General features: G+C 32.0%; 1 protein-coding gene across 1 annotated transcript in view; it reads right to left on the reverse strand.

The window, feature by feature from the left end:
* Positions 1-17799, reverse strand: part of LOC118189391 (uncharacterized) — a 307097-nt gene that overhangs the window by 87357 nt on the left and 201941 nt on the right. Inside the window, exons 36-38 of the mRNA XM_085826350.1 lie at positions 12040-12267; positions 4852-4953; positions 616-720 (exon numbers count right to left, since the gene is read on the reverse strand). Of these exons, the coding sequence (XP_085682476.1) occupies positions 616-720; positions 4852-4953; positions 12040-12267 (435 nt within the window). The remainder of the gene's footprint in view (positions 1-615; positions 721-4851; positions 4954-12039; positions 12268-17799) is intronic.

Raw genomic sequence — 17799 nt, forward strand, 5'->3', positions numbered from 1 at the left:
GCTTCTTCTCCATTCAGCAAAATTGTCGGTTGGGTTTCTTGAACACAAACACATCAAAGTGATAAATATCCACCCTGTTCACCCGATCTAGCTTTGTGTGAGTTTTGGCTGTTTTTTAGTCTAAAACGAACTTACGAGGACGTCCGATTTCCTTCCGAAGATGAAACTGATGAGATTATAAATGCATTTTTAAATCGATGCTAAGAATTGAATGGATTGAATGAATTGAAAGTGTTGGAAAATTCGCCTATAAAAGTGCATGGATGCTGGAGGAGACTACGTTGAACACTCAAAAGGAACATGCGTTAGTTATATAGGCAGTTCTTCATTGCTATGCTCACTGTCAGACTGGTCTCGTAAAAGAAGGTATGACTGTAGTCATTCAATGTACCTAAAAAACTTTTTTTTATTATTTTAAAATTTTAAACACTTTTTAAATCAATTACATTTTTCCTGCTTAGTGAAATATGTTAAAATCATTATAAATAATTTTCACATTTTTAAATAAAAAATAAAATGGCGGTAATTGTCATGGTTTTAAATGTTCCGCAGTTCTAGAGTTAAAGCTTATATTTAATCAGAAATTTTGATGAACAGGTAAAAAGCGATGCTCACCTATACACTTTCCGTAAGTCGATAGCATGTAGCCTTCACTGCAGATGCATTTTGTAGCCTTTTTCTTATCAAACGTGCAACTGGCTTCTCTTCCGCAATTACATTCTGCAAGACGAATGACAAAATGAGCCCTAAATGCATATATTTATCTTATTATCTGTCTATTTGTAGAAAGTGATGTGGAAGTTTTGCACAATATTGAAGGGTACGCCATTTCTTCATTGTGTGCGATTATTTGCTTCCATTAATTTCTTTTTAGAAAATATCTCTATAAAACTTGATATCACTTATTTAATATTTGTGAATAAGTAACATGAAAAACTAAGGTAAAACGTGTTCAAAAACATTTCTTTCAAAACCTCATAATAAACCATGATAAAATTTTTATGTTATTATCATTTTTTATGTTTTATCATTTATTATACTTTTACTTTATTGAGAAATAGGGGGCATCAGCAGACAATAGATAAGTTTCCTGAACAATTTTCAACCTCGATTTTAATTGTAATACAGCATCATGGTGGGTAATCCAAACAAATGACGAAATATAATATATAGCAAAATATAACGAATAATAACCCGAATGAATGTTTTACGGGTTACACCGGTGTTTTCGTAGTTTTCTTTATGTGTAACTTGAAAAAAGTTTCTTTTATAGAGTTTGCCGTGAAGTCAACCATTTGTGTTAGAAAGGTAATCCTTCCTTAACCTCCTGTAACTTTATAAAAACCAACCAAGTTTTTGATTATTTTCAATACGGTTTCATAGTTAGTTAAAAGAGATATGTTATAAAAATATTTCTTTGTTGAGTTTACATAAATGCTATTCCCATATATCTGTCTTGAAACAATAATAATCTTTATGCTGCTGAATTTATGAAGTGATTATCATGGCTTGCTGCAAATGTTCAGAATTAAGCTTTACTTAAACAGTTGTGGTGTTGCGTGGCCCCAACTTGCCCGCAACAGTAGTAGTGACTGCTATGAACTGGAAATTACACAAACTCTTAAGAATGGTTTAACTCCCTTTTTATTCCACTCTAGAAGTTACAAATGCGTTCACTTGACGCTCACAAACTACGCCGACCCGGCGGTTGAACAAAATAGACGAAAATGCAATTAAAAATAAATGACAGGATGAATAAATAACGAAGTCACTACCTACGAGGCTCTATAAACGTGACTAACTTAACCGCGTTCTAAGATACAGCTGAGATTTCAGCAAACTTTCTGAATGAGAAGTTGAAAGATTCATCTAACTGCCGAAGTAGGCACACAGGCCGAAACGCGCGGTTCTTAAATTTCTACCTAGCAACCTTCACCCTCGTGAATCAAGAAAGCACACCTACAAACTCGTTTCCCTTCTATTTAACTCAAAAATACTTCCGCTGACAATTTGAATACTTTGCGCGTTCTACTAAAATTTACATACTCTGGCATTGGCAATTCCAAGGAAAAGTAAAGGCTTGACAGGAAGGATAGCTTAAACTTAAAATAAATGTTAGTAAAAATAAATATAAACCCTACACAGTCATTGCTAATTATCTTGAATAATTGTTTTATTAATGCATTGCGATACTCTATTTTATACTTTTTCAAATTTTCATTTGTTTCTTATTTGTAACAGAGTAATAAACTTTTTTACTAAAATTACTATATTCTAAATTTTACGAAATCTGTTCAACGTCTTACTCCAATTTTTCACAATATTTGAAATGGTGATTTAATGCCAGAGCAAATATATTTAGTTATCTTTATATTCGAATAACAATAATATTTCATTTTGTGTAAGGAAGTTCAAATAGATCTTGAATCTGTTCCAAATAGCTCTCCAAAGAAATAATCTTTGATGTCTTTGTTAAGACAGTTATTAAATATATTTTTGCTTCTTTTAAATATAAAAATATTGTGTGATCGGAATTTTCTGTTTGGGAATCAAATATGCACTTTGTTCAAAGAAGAGAATAAAATTGATTTTTTTAAAAATTTTAGCGTCTCTTTATGAGATTAATTTTATTTATATTATGAATTCAATCATGCCAAAAAAGACCTCAATTAATAATTTTGATTTTTTAAAATTTTGTTTATTGATATCATTAGCGGGCGAGCTGTAAAGCTGCTGAACACTGATAATGTAGTCTGGCTTCCAATTCCTGTGAACAGGCTTAATACATAGCTATTTTCGTGTTTTTTTCCAATGTGTAACGTGTATACGAGCCAGTTTTCTTTACATATCCTTACGCATGTATCGCTGTCCTCAGACAGATAGCCTCCGTATCCCTAATGTAATACATCAAATCAGACGTTGTTGATTTTGTAATCACAGGCAGAGTAATAGGTGGTAGTTTCATTTCTCCTTGCTAACATTGAATGCCGCCTCTGTAAATAGCCATTACATTCTTCCAAATAATGATTATTTAATCATATAATTTATTGGAAACAAATTCACTAATTGTGTAAGAAATCTTAAATTCCAAATGTATGAAAATTTGTGTCGAATATCTTTTTGTGAAATGCTATGTTAAGTATTTAGTGATGATTAATCTGAATCATTTTTCTAAGGCCAAACAATCGAGACGAAATATTGAATGCGTATTTTGAAATGTATGAGCTTTCTATATTTTGTTGTCTACTGAATAATATATTTAGCCATGAAAATATTATAGTTAACCAGGATCTGGTATTTAAAACTTACGAAATTTCTTAGTTAGAAATTTAAAGAAAAACGAGTTAATAGCGGTTTTGAATCATTGCATTTGTCCTTTTTAACAGACTCAGCTGTGAAATTTAGGAAATTAGGCAATGCATATACATTACCTATTGGAAAGCCTTAAGAATTTTATGGGATTTATTTATACCGCAGTTTATTTCCAGTGTTACACTGTCCCGATAATATCATGGCTATTCACTATGATGTAGCTAATAAACACGAGACTGTACTTCTGGTGACGGAGCATATGCTCAGCATCGGAAGTCTATTAAGTGTGAAACTGGTTAGTTATCAAATTAAGGAGTAGTGTAAGTTGGTAACAATGGTTGCCTTTCAAGGCATATGTACAGAGGTATTTCTTCTATTAAATTTGCCGCTAAATATATATATATGATATAATGAGTCAACATAAAAAACATCGTTAACAGACAGATTTAAAAATACTACAGTCAAAAGTCGTTAATCCGGACTCGTCGGGACTTCGGCGATTCCGGATTATCGATTTTTCCGGATTATAGATCATCAGTTTAAATCTCGTAAGATGAAATGCAGAAATTCTAAAATTAAAAATATGAAACCGTAATTTATGAAATAAAGAACAATTATGATCTAAAGGGTATCAAAATTTGCAAAAAGAAAACGCTTAATATTTATTTGTTTACTTTATTAAACATTTCTTTCAATGTAAGTTGTTTAAGTTTTGCTTCGTTTCATGTGATAATACTTTCTCTTTAATTCTATTAAACAGACATAATTTCTTGTTCAGTTACAAAGTTCCGCTGTTCAAGTCCTATAATTGCTGTGTCTAGAACACCGATTAATTTGTCAATCGAAATTTTCTCGTTTTCAATAACCTCTGTCACTTTCTTCGCTATCGAAAGCGAATTATAATGACGAGGAACTTGTTTTAAATCATATCAAAGACGGATCATATCGAGATGAAGTACTACATTTGGTAAGGAATTATAAGCCAAATAAAATAAAAACATCTGCGCTGAAGATAAGGATAGTGTTGACAGATCAACTTCCAATTCATTACGCGCCCGCCGCGGCGATCCCCCCGCCGAGCAGCGTGAAATTGATAAACAGATTTCGGATTTCAAAACATACTTTCCCTTTAGATCCTTTACATATTAACAAATATATATCGGAAATTCTATTTGATATAATCGAAAGTTTAAGCTTACTTTTATAAAATTGCTCTTACAGTCTGCAAAAAATAATAAGCCGGATCCAATTTGAAAATTAAGGAACAACGCAATCATCAACATTAACTGAAATAGATAATTAGATAATTTTAGCTTATACGTCCATTATACATAAAACGCGCACGCGCACACTCATATGAGCAGTCGTAAAACGTCTTACGCGCATGCGTAAACGCCTATGCGCATGTGTCAACGCGGCGCATGCGCAGAAAGTTTTTAGTTTTGAGGTCCGGATTATAGATCATTCCGAATTATGGGTGTCCGAATTAACGACTTTTGACTGTATTTCTATAAAGAAAAGCAAACTTATTTCACGTACTTTGGCACACTGTTGGTGTAACGTGGCCGTACTCCGGTGGACACCGACAGGCAATTCCCCTGGTTTCAGTCAAAACACATTTCCCGTTAATGCATTCACAATCTATATGAAAATACAAAATTTGTTATTAACTTTATAATGCCTTATTAAAATCACTTCTAAATTTTTATAGTGAGAAAAAACATGGATTTTAGGTGTTATTTCAGACGGCTTGCTTCGATAGTTACTCAACATTTTATGCTTCACGTTTCTTGAAAGTATATGTGCATGCTACATATATCTTTCAGATAGAGATACAGTGGTGGCCAAAAGTGTGGATACTTTTGGAAAATATTTATGTGTTTGAAGTTTGCATGCTTATAGAAAATGTTACGTTTCGCAAAATGCAAACTTGTATATATTATTTTAAAGAGAATTTATTAATGAATTCAATACAAAACACAAAATTCAATTATTTGCAATACAAAAAAAAGTTATATGTACTTTAATATAAATAAAAAAACACAGTTATGAAGTGGTTTGTAATGTCTAGCATTCCTTGCCAATCACTGTTCTTGTTCTGAGAACCAATCAAATGTTAGTAACTGCCAGTAGAAGCTGATATCATGTTTACACTTGAAACAATTCATTATTTTGCTTTGTTCTGTAGAAGGAGGACCTGTTTCTTATACACTGCAATTCCATGTAGGAATTTTTGTAAAAATTTTTAATATTTAGTCAAGAAGCAATGACAAATAAAAGAGTAGATTGGACACCTAGAAAGAGATGTAATATTATTGTGTTACGAGAAAGTGGTCTATCCTATGCTGAAATTGCAAGACAGGTGGGTGGTTCAGTGACTACATCTGGAGTCCGAAAGTTTTGTTTACGATATCAGGAGACAAATTCAATAAGAAACAAAGAAGGAAAAGGCCGAAAAAGGTGCACCACATCTATTGATGACAGAAGAATAAAAAGACTATGTCTCCAAGATAGGAAAATGTCATCAGCGGCCGCCAGAAGTGATCTGAATGATGCTGGTGTTTCTGTCAGTTCAAGCACAATCAGGAGAAGATTAACAGACGAAAAAAGCCTTTTCTTAATTTTCAGCAACGAAAAAAAAGACTAACAGTGGGCAAAGGAACACGTTAATTGGACAGATAATCAGTGGTCACAAGTTCTATGGAGTGATGAAACCAAGATATCGTTATTCGGTAGTGATGGGCGAAAATATCTAAGACGTAGAATAGGAGAAGAGCTACATCCTGACTGCATTCAAGCAACTGTGAAGTTAGTGTTATGATTTGGTCATGCATGTCAGCAGATGGTATTGGTCGCCTTTATGTCATCGATGGGACACTGAATGCCAGAAAATACATTGATACTATTCTAGAACCAAAACTTCTACCTTCCATCAGAGATCTCTTTCCCAACAATGCTTTGTTTATTTTTCAGCAGGATTCTGCTCCTTGCCACACGGCCAAAATCTCGAAAGAGTGGTTTCGTGCAAGGAGCATTAAATTGTTGTCATGGACAGGAAGCAGTCCTGACCTCAATCCTATCGAAAATTTGTGGCACCTTTTGAAATCTCTTGTCTGAATGAGGGGACCATCAAATAAAAGAGAACTAATTGAGGCTATAATTGTTTCCTGGCATCATGTAATAACGAAAGAAGAGCTTAAAACTCTTGTCAGCTCAATGAAACGTCGATGTGAAGCTGTAATCAAAAATAAAGGGTACCCTACTAAGTACTGATAACTCACTGCAATCATTACTATCTAATGTATATCGATAACTATTATCATTTAACTTTTTTTGTATTGCAAATAATTGAATTTTGTGTTTCGTATTGGATTCAGTAATAAATTCTCTTTAAAATTATATACACAAGTTTGCATTTTGTGAAACGTAACGTTTTCTATAAGCATACAAAGTTCAAAAACATAAAAATTTCCAAAAGTGTCCACAATTTTGACCATCACTGTATAATAACAGGAAAATGGAAAATTATACATCATTTATTTACAAATTTATATACATATATGAAGATATTTATGATTTTTATACATATAGGCATATGAATGAAATAAATCAAAGTGTACAAGGAAATTAGGTAAACGAAAACTATTAAGTACGCAATATTAACTGCTTTTAATGAATAGTAATTAATTAGGTGAGTATATATGAAATATATGCAAGATACAGATTTTTCAACATACAATTTCAATTTAATTAATAGCCCATAAAACCTCGTTTTAATCTTATTACTTGTCCTTTCTGTTCTAAAAGTATAAACTTGCGTGTCTTTCTGAATATTTAATTTAAAATTATTCCTTGTAATGTGATTTTTATACAGGATGTCCCAGGATTATTGGGACAAACATTAATGGGAGGTAGGGGACATCACAAGGATTTAGATTTCCCTAGGATTATAAAGGATTTAGATTTCCCGTTATACTACTTTCCCATGATGTTTCTCCATGTTTGGAAACATGATGGGAAAGTAGCATAACGGGCACAAGGGACGAAGAGACATTAGACTGAAATCATCTGAAATATTTATTGGTCATGAGCTACTTCGAATAAACTTCCTACTTTGAAATAACCTAATATCTCTACAACTCTTTGAAGATGGCATAGGTGTAATCTTTCACGTTTCAAAACACGATGAACGCTACTCCGAGATTCTCCAACGGCAGTAGCGGTGGCTGGTATGCTGGCAGTCGGATTCCTCTGAATGGTATCCAACACATTTTGTTCCATAATGAGAGTTCGAGTCGTCCTCCGCCCACCCTCACTATGCTATTACCTCGTAATGATCAGTATTCACACAAATTGGGATGCAAATTAGTAAACATCCGGCTGTCCATTGCATCTCTCTGTGGGTACTTTTCGCGATGCAAACTTTCTGCTGCTCATGCATATCCTTCTGCCAATCTGTAAATCAGGTACACATCTGCCAGCTTGTTGTTTGTAAAGCGTTGTTTGTAACTCTGCGGGCGATGACAGCTCAAATGACTGCGGCAATGCAAGTCTGTTTTCTTCAATGCTCTTGTAAAGAACGCCACCTAGCGCCGAACGAAAACGCTTCCGACCATAGGTTGCTATGTAAATCTATATGCTTGTCATGTCCTTAACCTTCCCTTGACATGTATCCCAAAATCCTGGGACGCCCTGAATAACGCTCGTGAGGCATGCAATGGTCTTTTAGCCAATAATACTGATATATTTTGAAAGCGAAATATTTAATTATCCAGCAGAAAAGAAGCCAGACTATAATCTCTCTAACCACCATATCGTAAAATTTATGTTAAACATATATTATAGAAATGCGCCAATTTTGAACGTTTCTAAATTCTAAGGCAGTTGTTTTTTCCGCATAAAAATATTTTTTATCAACAAGTAAACAGAAAGTAGTTTGGTTTTCTTCAATTAAATATTTTTTAAATGTTATGAATTTAAACCTGTTCAAAGCATCCATGTAGTCATTTTTAACTCTCCAATACTTTTTTCTCAATAGCTGCTGTTCACCAATTACATTTGAGACACACTTGAATAATAGCTGGAGAAATTCACACGTAACGTCTTGAACACAGGTGAGAGTCTCATTACAAGAGAATTTACATTTGGTTCCCTTGTTGGATAAATCAGAATATACACACTTTAATCAAAGGCAGAAACTTGTTCAATGGTCAACTTAAACAACATGGAAGAAAATAGAAGTGTGCTATCAAAGGCTTCAAAGACATTGGAAGAAGAATAATTGCAAACAAACAACAAAAAATGGACCCAGTTCTGTAAGGCTCTAGATTCTATTGAAGATCCTAGATCAAATTAAAGTATTGGGAAATAGCTAAATCCCTGAACACGTCTTTCACCTCTATTGCCGTCCAGTCTTTAAACGTCCTTGTTACCAGCTGGATTAACAGTGGATTCTAATGAAAATGAATGTGCCTAATGCACTTGCAGTGCACTTTTCTGGTTTTTGTGAAATTAACTCTCAGTAAGAAGGTAGCGACATAAACGTTCTGTCGAAAAATTAGTGGCAAAAAGATACAGGTTTGATGACCTATTCTAAACGACATCACTTTGGAAGAATTATATATTGCTATTAACACTATTAAAGGGAATAATCGCTGAGAAATGATCTTATTTTCGAAGAAATAGTTAAACAACATTTTGGCGAAAAACCAAGATAATGCTTGTTGACCATCTTTAACACATCATGGAAATCTGGCAGTTTATATTTAACGGAAAATTTCTATTAACTTATCAGTTCTCAAACCAAATAAATAAGCTACGAAATGCAGAGATAGACCTCTCACCACTCATAGTATTTAACCTACTAAAAAACAGCCATGCAATAAAAAGGAACTGGTTGAGATTTTTAAAGCGAAAGGGATCAGAACCATTGAACATTATACAAAAGAGGACTTTGTACACGCTTATAAACAGCTAATTGAGTTTCCGAAGTGTTTCTGACTACTCCAGGCAATACTACTTATCAACACAAAACTGGCGCAGGAACCACAGTCGAATTTTGACCCAAAGGATTTTAAATCAAAGGAGCGCTAGCCATAAGAACTGGTATTCTCGAAACGGCATTTTACGTCGAATCACTATAAGCGGATGTATCACTTTTCAAATTATTACCATCAAATATTATCGCCCTATATTATATTTAAAGGAAATAATAATGAAGAATCTGCATGCATGTTTTTCGATTCAACGATTGTGAAGCTAGAGACATACCTAGAGCCATCAAATTCTGAATAACATAGTCCTCCACCCGAATGGGCATCTGGAAGCTCGAATCTTACATTTTGAATTTCGTTTATTTATAGCATGATTTTTTAAAGCTTATCGAATTTTTTATTAAAAATCTTAATGATTTGATAGCGAATAGTGACAACACACTTTATGAAAAAAAAATTAAAAATGTTTTATCTCCAGCGTGCGAAACCCGTGTTTCGCACGCTGGAAAAACACTCCAGCGTGTCATTGAGAAACCCCAAAGATATGCTGTTTTTAAAGATTTGGAATTACATAATGAAGAATCTGCATGCATGTATGTATGACCCTAGCGCAGTGAAAACATGATATTACCTAGGGCTATCACATTTTGAATAACGAAATCTTCCACCCGAACATGTGCACCTGCAAACGAGAATTTAGTTTTTCAAATTTTTTGTTTCATATTTTGTAAAACTTTCAATTAGTTACAACTTCACCGTTTTAAAAGCGAGCAATGAATTCACTGTACATATTAAAACATTGCTATATTTTGTGTGTGTATTTGTGTTTGTGCGCGCGAAGTGTTCCAAAATGTAAAATGTTTCTTTTGGTTAAAAAAAAAATCTAAAAGGTATCCGATTTTAAAAAAACGCCCAAAGTGGGGTTTTTTTCTAACGTTCTGCGTGTTACCTTCATTTGTCTTTGCACTTAAACTATAAAATTCAACCAACAGCAATATCACAAAATAATTTTGCGAGAGCGTATATTTAGAATTTCCGATTCGCGCCGGAGATAAAAATGTCTTTTTTTTTCGTATAGCACTGCCCTTGCTCACTTTGAAATCGTTGAGTTTGTTGATCAAAAATGCATTAAAGTTTTACGAAATACGAATAGATAATAAAACAAATTCCAAATTTGGGCTTCCAGTCACCCATATATTCAAATGGAGGAAATTTAAATGCGTTAAATTTTGTTTGCATTTTAACAGTGCGAAAGTCATCCGTGCAGTTTTTTCGTTATTTAATATCTTTAAATATAATGCAGGGCTGTAATATTAAGTGGCAACAATCTTAAAAGTGAACCAAAGCATAATGTCAAAACGAAATTAATACCTCATCTAGGCAAATTGCTTCCTTGTGCTGAAAAAAAAAAAGATTATGAAGATATCATTGGTTTTGCTTGCATTCAGTCTATTACGCACGTAGCAATATATTTCCTTTCAGGTTAACAAGCATTAACTTTGCATGTTGTATTCTATAATCCCTGTATAGAATTCAAAAGTTAGTAATTTTATTTTGCCAAGTAACTTCCTATTTTAGATGCTAATTTTAAACTCTAAATTTCACGTGAATGGATTTGTTTGGGAAATATCTATGCTGCAACTTCACGATAAATTACATATAATTTGCTTCTTTTAAAGTTAGAAAATAACATGGAGGTAGCTGAACAGTTTTTTTCAAGATTTGATGACATACGATTATAATAAAATTTTTAATTTATTTGGACTCATCTAATTTTCTCATAGTGTCATTTCCAATGTCTAATGTCATAAAGCTATCCGAAATTTATTTTTGAAATTTTATTAATTTATCTTTATTTATTGGAATTTTAAAATCCAATTATATTGCAAAAATTAATATGAACAAATTTCATTAAAAGTTAATTGTTCCTTAACGGTTATAAGATTCAGTATATAACGCTTGCAAATTTAGCATTTTAGAAGTTATTCTGTTTTGAATGGAAAACAAACACTTAGAAGTAGCCATTTTAACACCTAGAGACGAAATTTGTAACCACAGCTAAAGGTAACTTGAGGAAAAATAGTTTTATACATTTCTATGATTATAAAGAGAAAAGAAGTAGTCAACAAGGTAAGAAGAAAGAACGCTCGTAATAAATTAGCGCAAAGTGCTTCTGAATTTTAATTGAAGTTTAAAAGTAATGCTTGATCCAACTCATCAGCAAGAAGAAATGAATTTTACGAAGTAAATTAATACATGAACTACATTCAAGCTAAAACTAAGATACTAAGGCATTGATCTGAATGAAGAAATTAATAAAGAAGAAAGAAATTTTGCATAAATTAATCTCCCTTGTTTGGAGCTTCATAACAGAACTTGTCAAGGGAAAAGTGTTTTGAAGCTCCATACTTGCTCGATTAATAAGAAAGCCAAGACAAATTTCGTTCCGACCTATCAGAAGCGCAATATTTAATCAATTAGTTAACTAATTAGTAAAATTAGAAGTCTCATTGAATTGTTTCTTAAGAAATATTTACTGCAAAATAAACGTTTTTGTAATAAATTCAGAAAAAAATATAAATGATATAGTATGGGAATAACTCAATTTTTTAAAAGTTAATGCTATATTTAGATAATTAGATAGCTCCTTCGTTTGCTGAATGAGGGAAGTGTTTAGTTTTTCTTTCTATTAAGGACAAGAAATTTAAACAAAAATTAAGAATCATGAACTTACCTGCTTGCTGAATTTCCTCAGCTAAATATAATGATGTGTTAAATTCTTGAAGATAGTCAGAAGAAGAAATATTTCCGTCATCAAAGGATTCTGATTTTACATTTCTTTCACTTGTATTAACTTCCTTAAGAGTAAAGATCCTCAAACAAATCACTTTGAAAACAACTGGGTACATAACTGAGTGCTTCATATCTTCAAATTTTGCTCTAGTCGTTAATGGAATACTTCCTGCTCTTCAAGAACGAAATGCTCGTTTAATGGCTTTTATTCTTCATTAAATATACATAAACCTTGCACTCAAGATAACGACCATATAAAGTGTTGATTATATTTAAATAAGGATAATAACCGTATTCATTATCCTTCTTTAAATATAATCAACACTTTAAACTGGAGGTTTCAGCGCCTCTTTGATGAATTGATTTTTTTTATCAGGAACTTCAGCGTTTCTAAACGTGATGTTTTCCAAACAGATGTGTGTAATGATATATGTGAATAAATGCACACTAGTTGTGCATTTCTTTTTTATAAAGATTACATTTAAAAAGGAAAACTAAAACCTAACATTCTTTCGAATATTTTATTTGGTGATAAATTTATTATTCAAAATATGTTAAAATTTTTTTAATATAAATATGGCCAAACAAATACTCACATATCATTAATAAATTTAAATACTGCACTTAGCAAAGTGTCCAGTAAGGAAGATATAATGTAGCTATTTGTAATATTTTAAAAACATTTGAATTTTGTCAAACACTCGCTGTATTAATGGAATTTGTACAATAATCTGTTTATTTGCAATCAATAACTGAATTTTGTTTAAGACAATTTAAGAAGAAAGATTTTAAGAAATTTCGTGCAATAGAAATATTTGATTTTGCATTTTTAGAGAATTCACGACCTTAAAAAGGAACTATTTCCATGTACAGATTCAACGTCATAAAAGTATAATGATTTAGACTTTATTATATATTGATGGAACATTTACATCAAACGAAACTTACATAATAATAAAAAATCAATTTCATATCTTGGGTTTTAAAAGTATGTCATTTTAAGTTGATGGACATTACTAGGAAATCTGGTATGATATTTTTATCTTATTTCTGAAAATAAATCGCAAATTATACGGCATTGCTTCCAAGACTGGGTAAATTATGTATCAAACCAACCAACCTACACAAATGATCCGTCGCATTTAAAAGGTAAAAATGGAAATATATAAAACTATTCATTTGATGCCCATAATGATGATAATGTATTAGCATAACTCAAGAGAAAATTAATTTTATCCGTATCACATTAATGAAATGAACAAATGAGTCTTGCTAAATAGGAACAATTTTATTATACCCAGATCTCATAAAAAAGAAAACCTGTACCTTCTATGAATCAAAGATAACAGCAATACATGGGGTTTTTTGAGAAGAAAAAGGGACTGCGAATTTTAGGATCATCTTCAATAAATTTTGAACAGTTACTGAAAGTACAGTATGAAGTTGAATCCACATTAAATATCCTTAATTTACATTTATGATGATTCGGAAGTGCTTGGACCTCTGACAAATCAACTTCTTCTTCAAGACATAAAACAGGTGGGGGTACTAGATTTAGATTACATCGACTCCCAAAAATGGAATGTGCGAGCCAACTACTACAATATACTGAGGCAAGAACTCAGAAATCGCTTCCGCAAGGTATACCTAGTCCAGCGTTTGCAGAAAGCCAGTGTTTCATGTCAAGGAATACAATTTGGGGACATAAGTCCTCATAGAACTAAAGAACAAAAACGAGTAATCTGGCCCATTGGTAAAACTGTAAAATATCATTATAGTAGAGACGGTGCTACAAGACAGGTACAAGTGAAAAACAGACGGTTCTACCAGAGTGGTAGCAATGGAAATTTGGTAAAGACTAATCAAAATATATCTACTAGATGTTTGAGTTACTATCGATGGTGCGCTATACTGGCAACTGCAAAAGGATCTAGATATGGGAGACTTTTAAAAAGAAGGGAAAACTAATAAGCATTTTATACAATATATAAGTTTTTGACTTTAAAAGCTTTGTGTTTACTATATGTTATGTCATATGTATTCTGTTTTAACCCCGTTTTTCTTTCATTCATTTCTAACTAATGTACGGCTGTTATTTTTATACTTGGTTCTTAAAGTTACGAAAGAATTTGATAAAATCAGAGTTTGAAGGTGCTATACCTTTTTCAGATATACCAGAATGAGCCTTAAACAACGGCAATGGTAACCATAGTTTAAGAATTTTGCGCGAGCTTTAGAAAGCTTTCAAAAGATTAAAAGTATCTTGTTCTAAAGTTAATTTCATTTCTTTAACATTGAGTTAAAAATGGAGTTCTGGTTACTTGTTAAGTGGCATACAAATTAAAATCAGCTGCGTATATTCGAGATTCATTGCATGTTATAAAAGTTTCAGCAAGAACTAAAAATTTTCAAATAAAATACATCCCAATATATTTATATTAATCTCATCGGTTATTTTATGGATTTTTTTCTCTCACTTCTTTCTTCCGTTTCCTTCCCAGGATGCAAATTATTTCGGGAGTTTTTTAGCTGAAGTTTTTAGATTTTAAGACAGAGCGTATTTCTGCCTGTATGCGCGCACTTTACGCTTCTCTCAGTCTGATAGCTTGAAGTTTAAAATCGCCTTTGCATTTGTTTGCTGCTGATATTTCCATGTTTACGCCGATTAGCGCTGGGAGCCAAATTCGTGTCAAATTGAATTATGTAATCCTTATTTAAATTTACATTAGCTTATTTAAAATTACATGGCTGTTATTTTAAGTTATTTCCGTATATGATGCTGGAAAAATGTTTCAAACACGAGATGTGCTCTCCTGTTAAAAATTCAGATTTAATAGAAAGATTAAATTTTAACCTTCTCAAGACTTCGTCATTATCTGTAGACTCAACGACCTAAACGACAAGTGACTACAAGTCTGTTACAAGTTTGGACCATAATATATGTTATCACAGAAAACCATATGAATTTAATAATATTTTAAAATTATTTATAACACTATAAAGTACCCTCTCTAGAGTGACCACTCATGATTCCATATGCTTTTATTCTTCTGTTGATGCGGTCATCTTAGAAAAGTAATGACTAATACCTATGCTTATTTATGGTCACATCTTGTATAAAACGTATGATTTTCCGTTAATATTTATTTGCTGAAATGTCCACCAGTGTCCTACAGTCAAGCAGCTAAACACTGGTAGTTTGACGCAAGAAAAAATAGCTGGAGATTTTTGTGGTTTACCCTAATATGTAAAGCGTTTATGAGCCAGTTTCTGAAAGCCCTACATAAAGACATCACTTTCGTGAGGTAAATATTCCAAATGTGATTTGTCATAACCCAATAAATTTATATCTCCTACTGAAATATTATATAGCTACCCTGCCACATGTTTCATCATAACTAACGAATTAGCATCCAAAAGATTAACTACAGGCTGTAAAAAAAATGTTAATTCAATTTAAGAAGAGAAGAAGAGTAAACTGAAATTAAACAACTTAATTTTGAGTAAGAGAATATCAAATTAACAAAAATGGAATAAAAGAATTTTACAATTTGATAAATAATAAACAAATTTTATTATAAGTAAACTCATGCGGTTACTTAGTATCCTTTTTCCAATTTCTTTTAGACTCTAATTTTCATAAGCAGTTTTCCAATAAAACTTTATAAAAGAAATTAATTAAATAACTAATTTTAACAGCTAACTGCGTTAATTTAAAAGTCCTATTAACTGTTACATGTAGCATTATTTCTTCACAACGCTTTAGCTTTTAAATGCTTAAGTTTCTTAGTTACGGTTTTAAACCAAAAACTATTAATTATTCCACATGAAAATTATTAATTATCCCGCAAACGCCTTCCCTATTCTAGCAATTTTAGACTATATTTTTCATGGAAAACTGCCAATAAAACTTTGTGAAAGAGGTTAATTAAATAATGTCCTTTAATAGTTTAGTGCATGAATTTAAAATTCTGTTCTATAAGTAGAATTAATTTTGCTTACATTTTCAGCTTTTGACTGCTTAAATTTCCTTACTGCATTAAAACAAAATTTTTAAAAAATCCAAGAAGTGAAGTATAGAGGTAAAAATGTTACTTATTCCAACTTGCGCCGAAAGCGGTTATGCGAATGAACATTTACAACTTTCAGAAGCCTGAAGAACACATGCCTGCGATGTTCTCCTCATGCGATAATTTTTCTATGTGCTTTATTTCTTACTACGATATCTTTTACGACCATGCTTTAAAACTGTGTTTTTTACCCGCTTTATTTTCGAAGACAATGTTTTATATCATTTTGTTTGAGAATCACAATGTTTTCTTCATATTTTCTTTTCTCCCACTAATGTGTTGTAAAACGATGTTGCATTTAATTGACCTTGCATTGTTTCTCTTTGCTATGTTTTCGTCCTCTATGTTTTTTGCCTCTATGTTTTTGCTAAGTATCGGAACAGAATTCAACGCCGCTGCTCATGTTTGGTGCTGTCTGAAAATGCTATCAGTTATAATGGCATGGGAAATGCAGACGAATGAATTCTTAACCGTTTAGATCTTAAGTAGTGTGCTTTAACCACTTGCGCTACGATTAAATTTCACGGTTGCGGTGCCGTACGCTACAATATAACAAGCGGTAAAGTGTCTCATTTACGCCGCTCCGCGTTTGCGAGTGCAATCCAGAGCTGTAACTCGAGAAATAAACTGTTTGAAATTAATCATATCTTGACTTATTTAATAACTTCGGACGAATGGTAATATATTTCGCAGAGTAAACCTTTTTAATTAACAATGAACTTATTTATTTAGCATTCTAAACATTACAAAAAGGATAACATTCCGTCAGCTAGCAAGCTCGTAGTAATATATAATAGTCTGATGTGTACACCACAAGACTTCCTTGTACGGAATATTAAATTATACGCATTTTCTCTTGCATTTCATTTAAACTTATTGGAGTGAATGAAATCTACTTCGCCGACAGCGCATAAAGCACAATAGAATAAATGAATTCTTTAAAATTCACTCTATTATTTGTTTACAATAGCGACACTCTGGCGCTATATTCACTTAACAGTATTATATTTCGTTCATATTATAACTCATAATGCACAAAATTTATATCATTTAAAGAATTATCTAATCGTAGCCACATGTTCTATTCAAATACTATAGTAAAGCTAGAACTATGTATAAAACAAATTAAGTAAACAAAACAAAAAAGAAACAGTTTTTCACAGATGATTGAGTATTTCTCATTCAACTAATTCAGTTTTCACTTCGCGACAAGGCAGAAATACATAAAAACTCAAAATATCTGTATTAAAAATTACGAAGTAAATCTTAAACGCTTATTTCCTCGAAAAAATTCCAGAAAGGATTAAAAATGATTTAAATAATAAATGAAGGCGTTATCTTTGTTGTTGCGAAGCTAAGTTTCTCTAGATTGAAAACAAATCCGCTACTCAGCTATTTCAAATGTAAACAAGAGCAATGGCCGCTATCAAATTAGGCTTAGCGGCACTTAAACATTTTAAAATTGTTGATAATTCTAAAAATATTGCATACAGACTCACTAAAGGCGTAAAACCCTTAACCGGAAGATAAAAACAAAATAATTCAATCATTTTTAAAGCAAAAAAATGAACAATTTATAAACATATAAGAGTAAAGAAACTGAGATTACTGAGCCGGGTAACAGAGTGGAT

The sequence above is a fragment of the Stegodyphus dumicola genome, chromosome 11 (assembly GCF_044657685.1).
Source record: "Stegodyphus dumicola isolate Sdum_Otavi_A_Nest chromosome 11, ASM4465768v1".
Lineage (NCBI taxonomy): Eukaryota > Metazoa > Arthropoda > Arachnida > Araneae > Eresidae > Stegodyphus > Stegodyphus dumicola.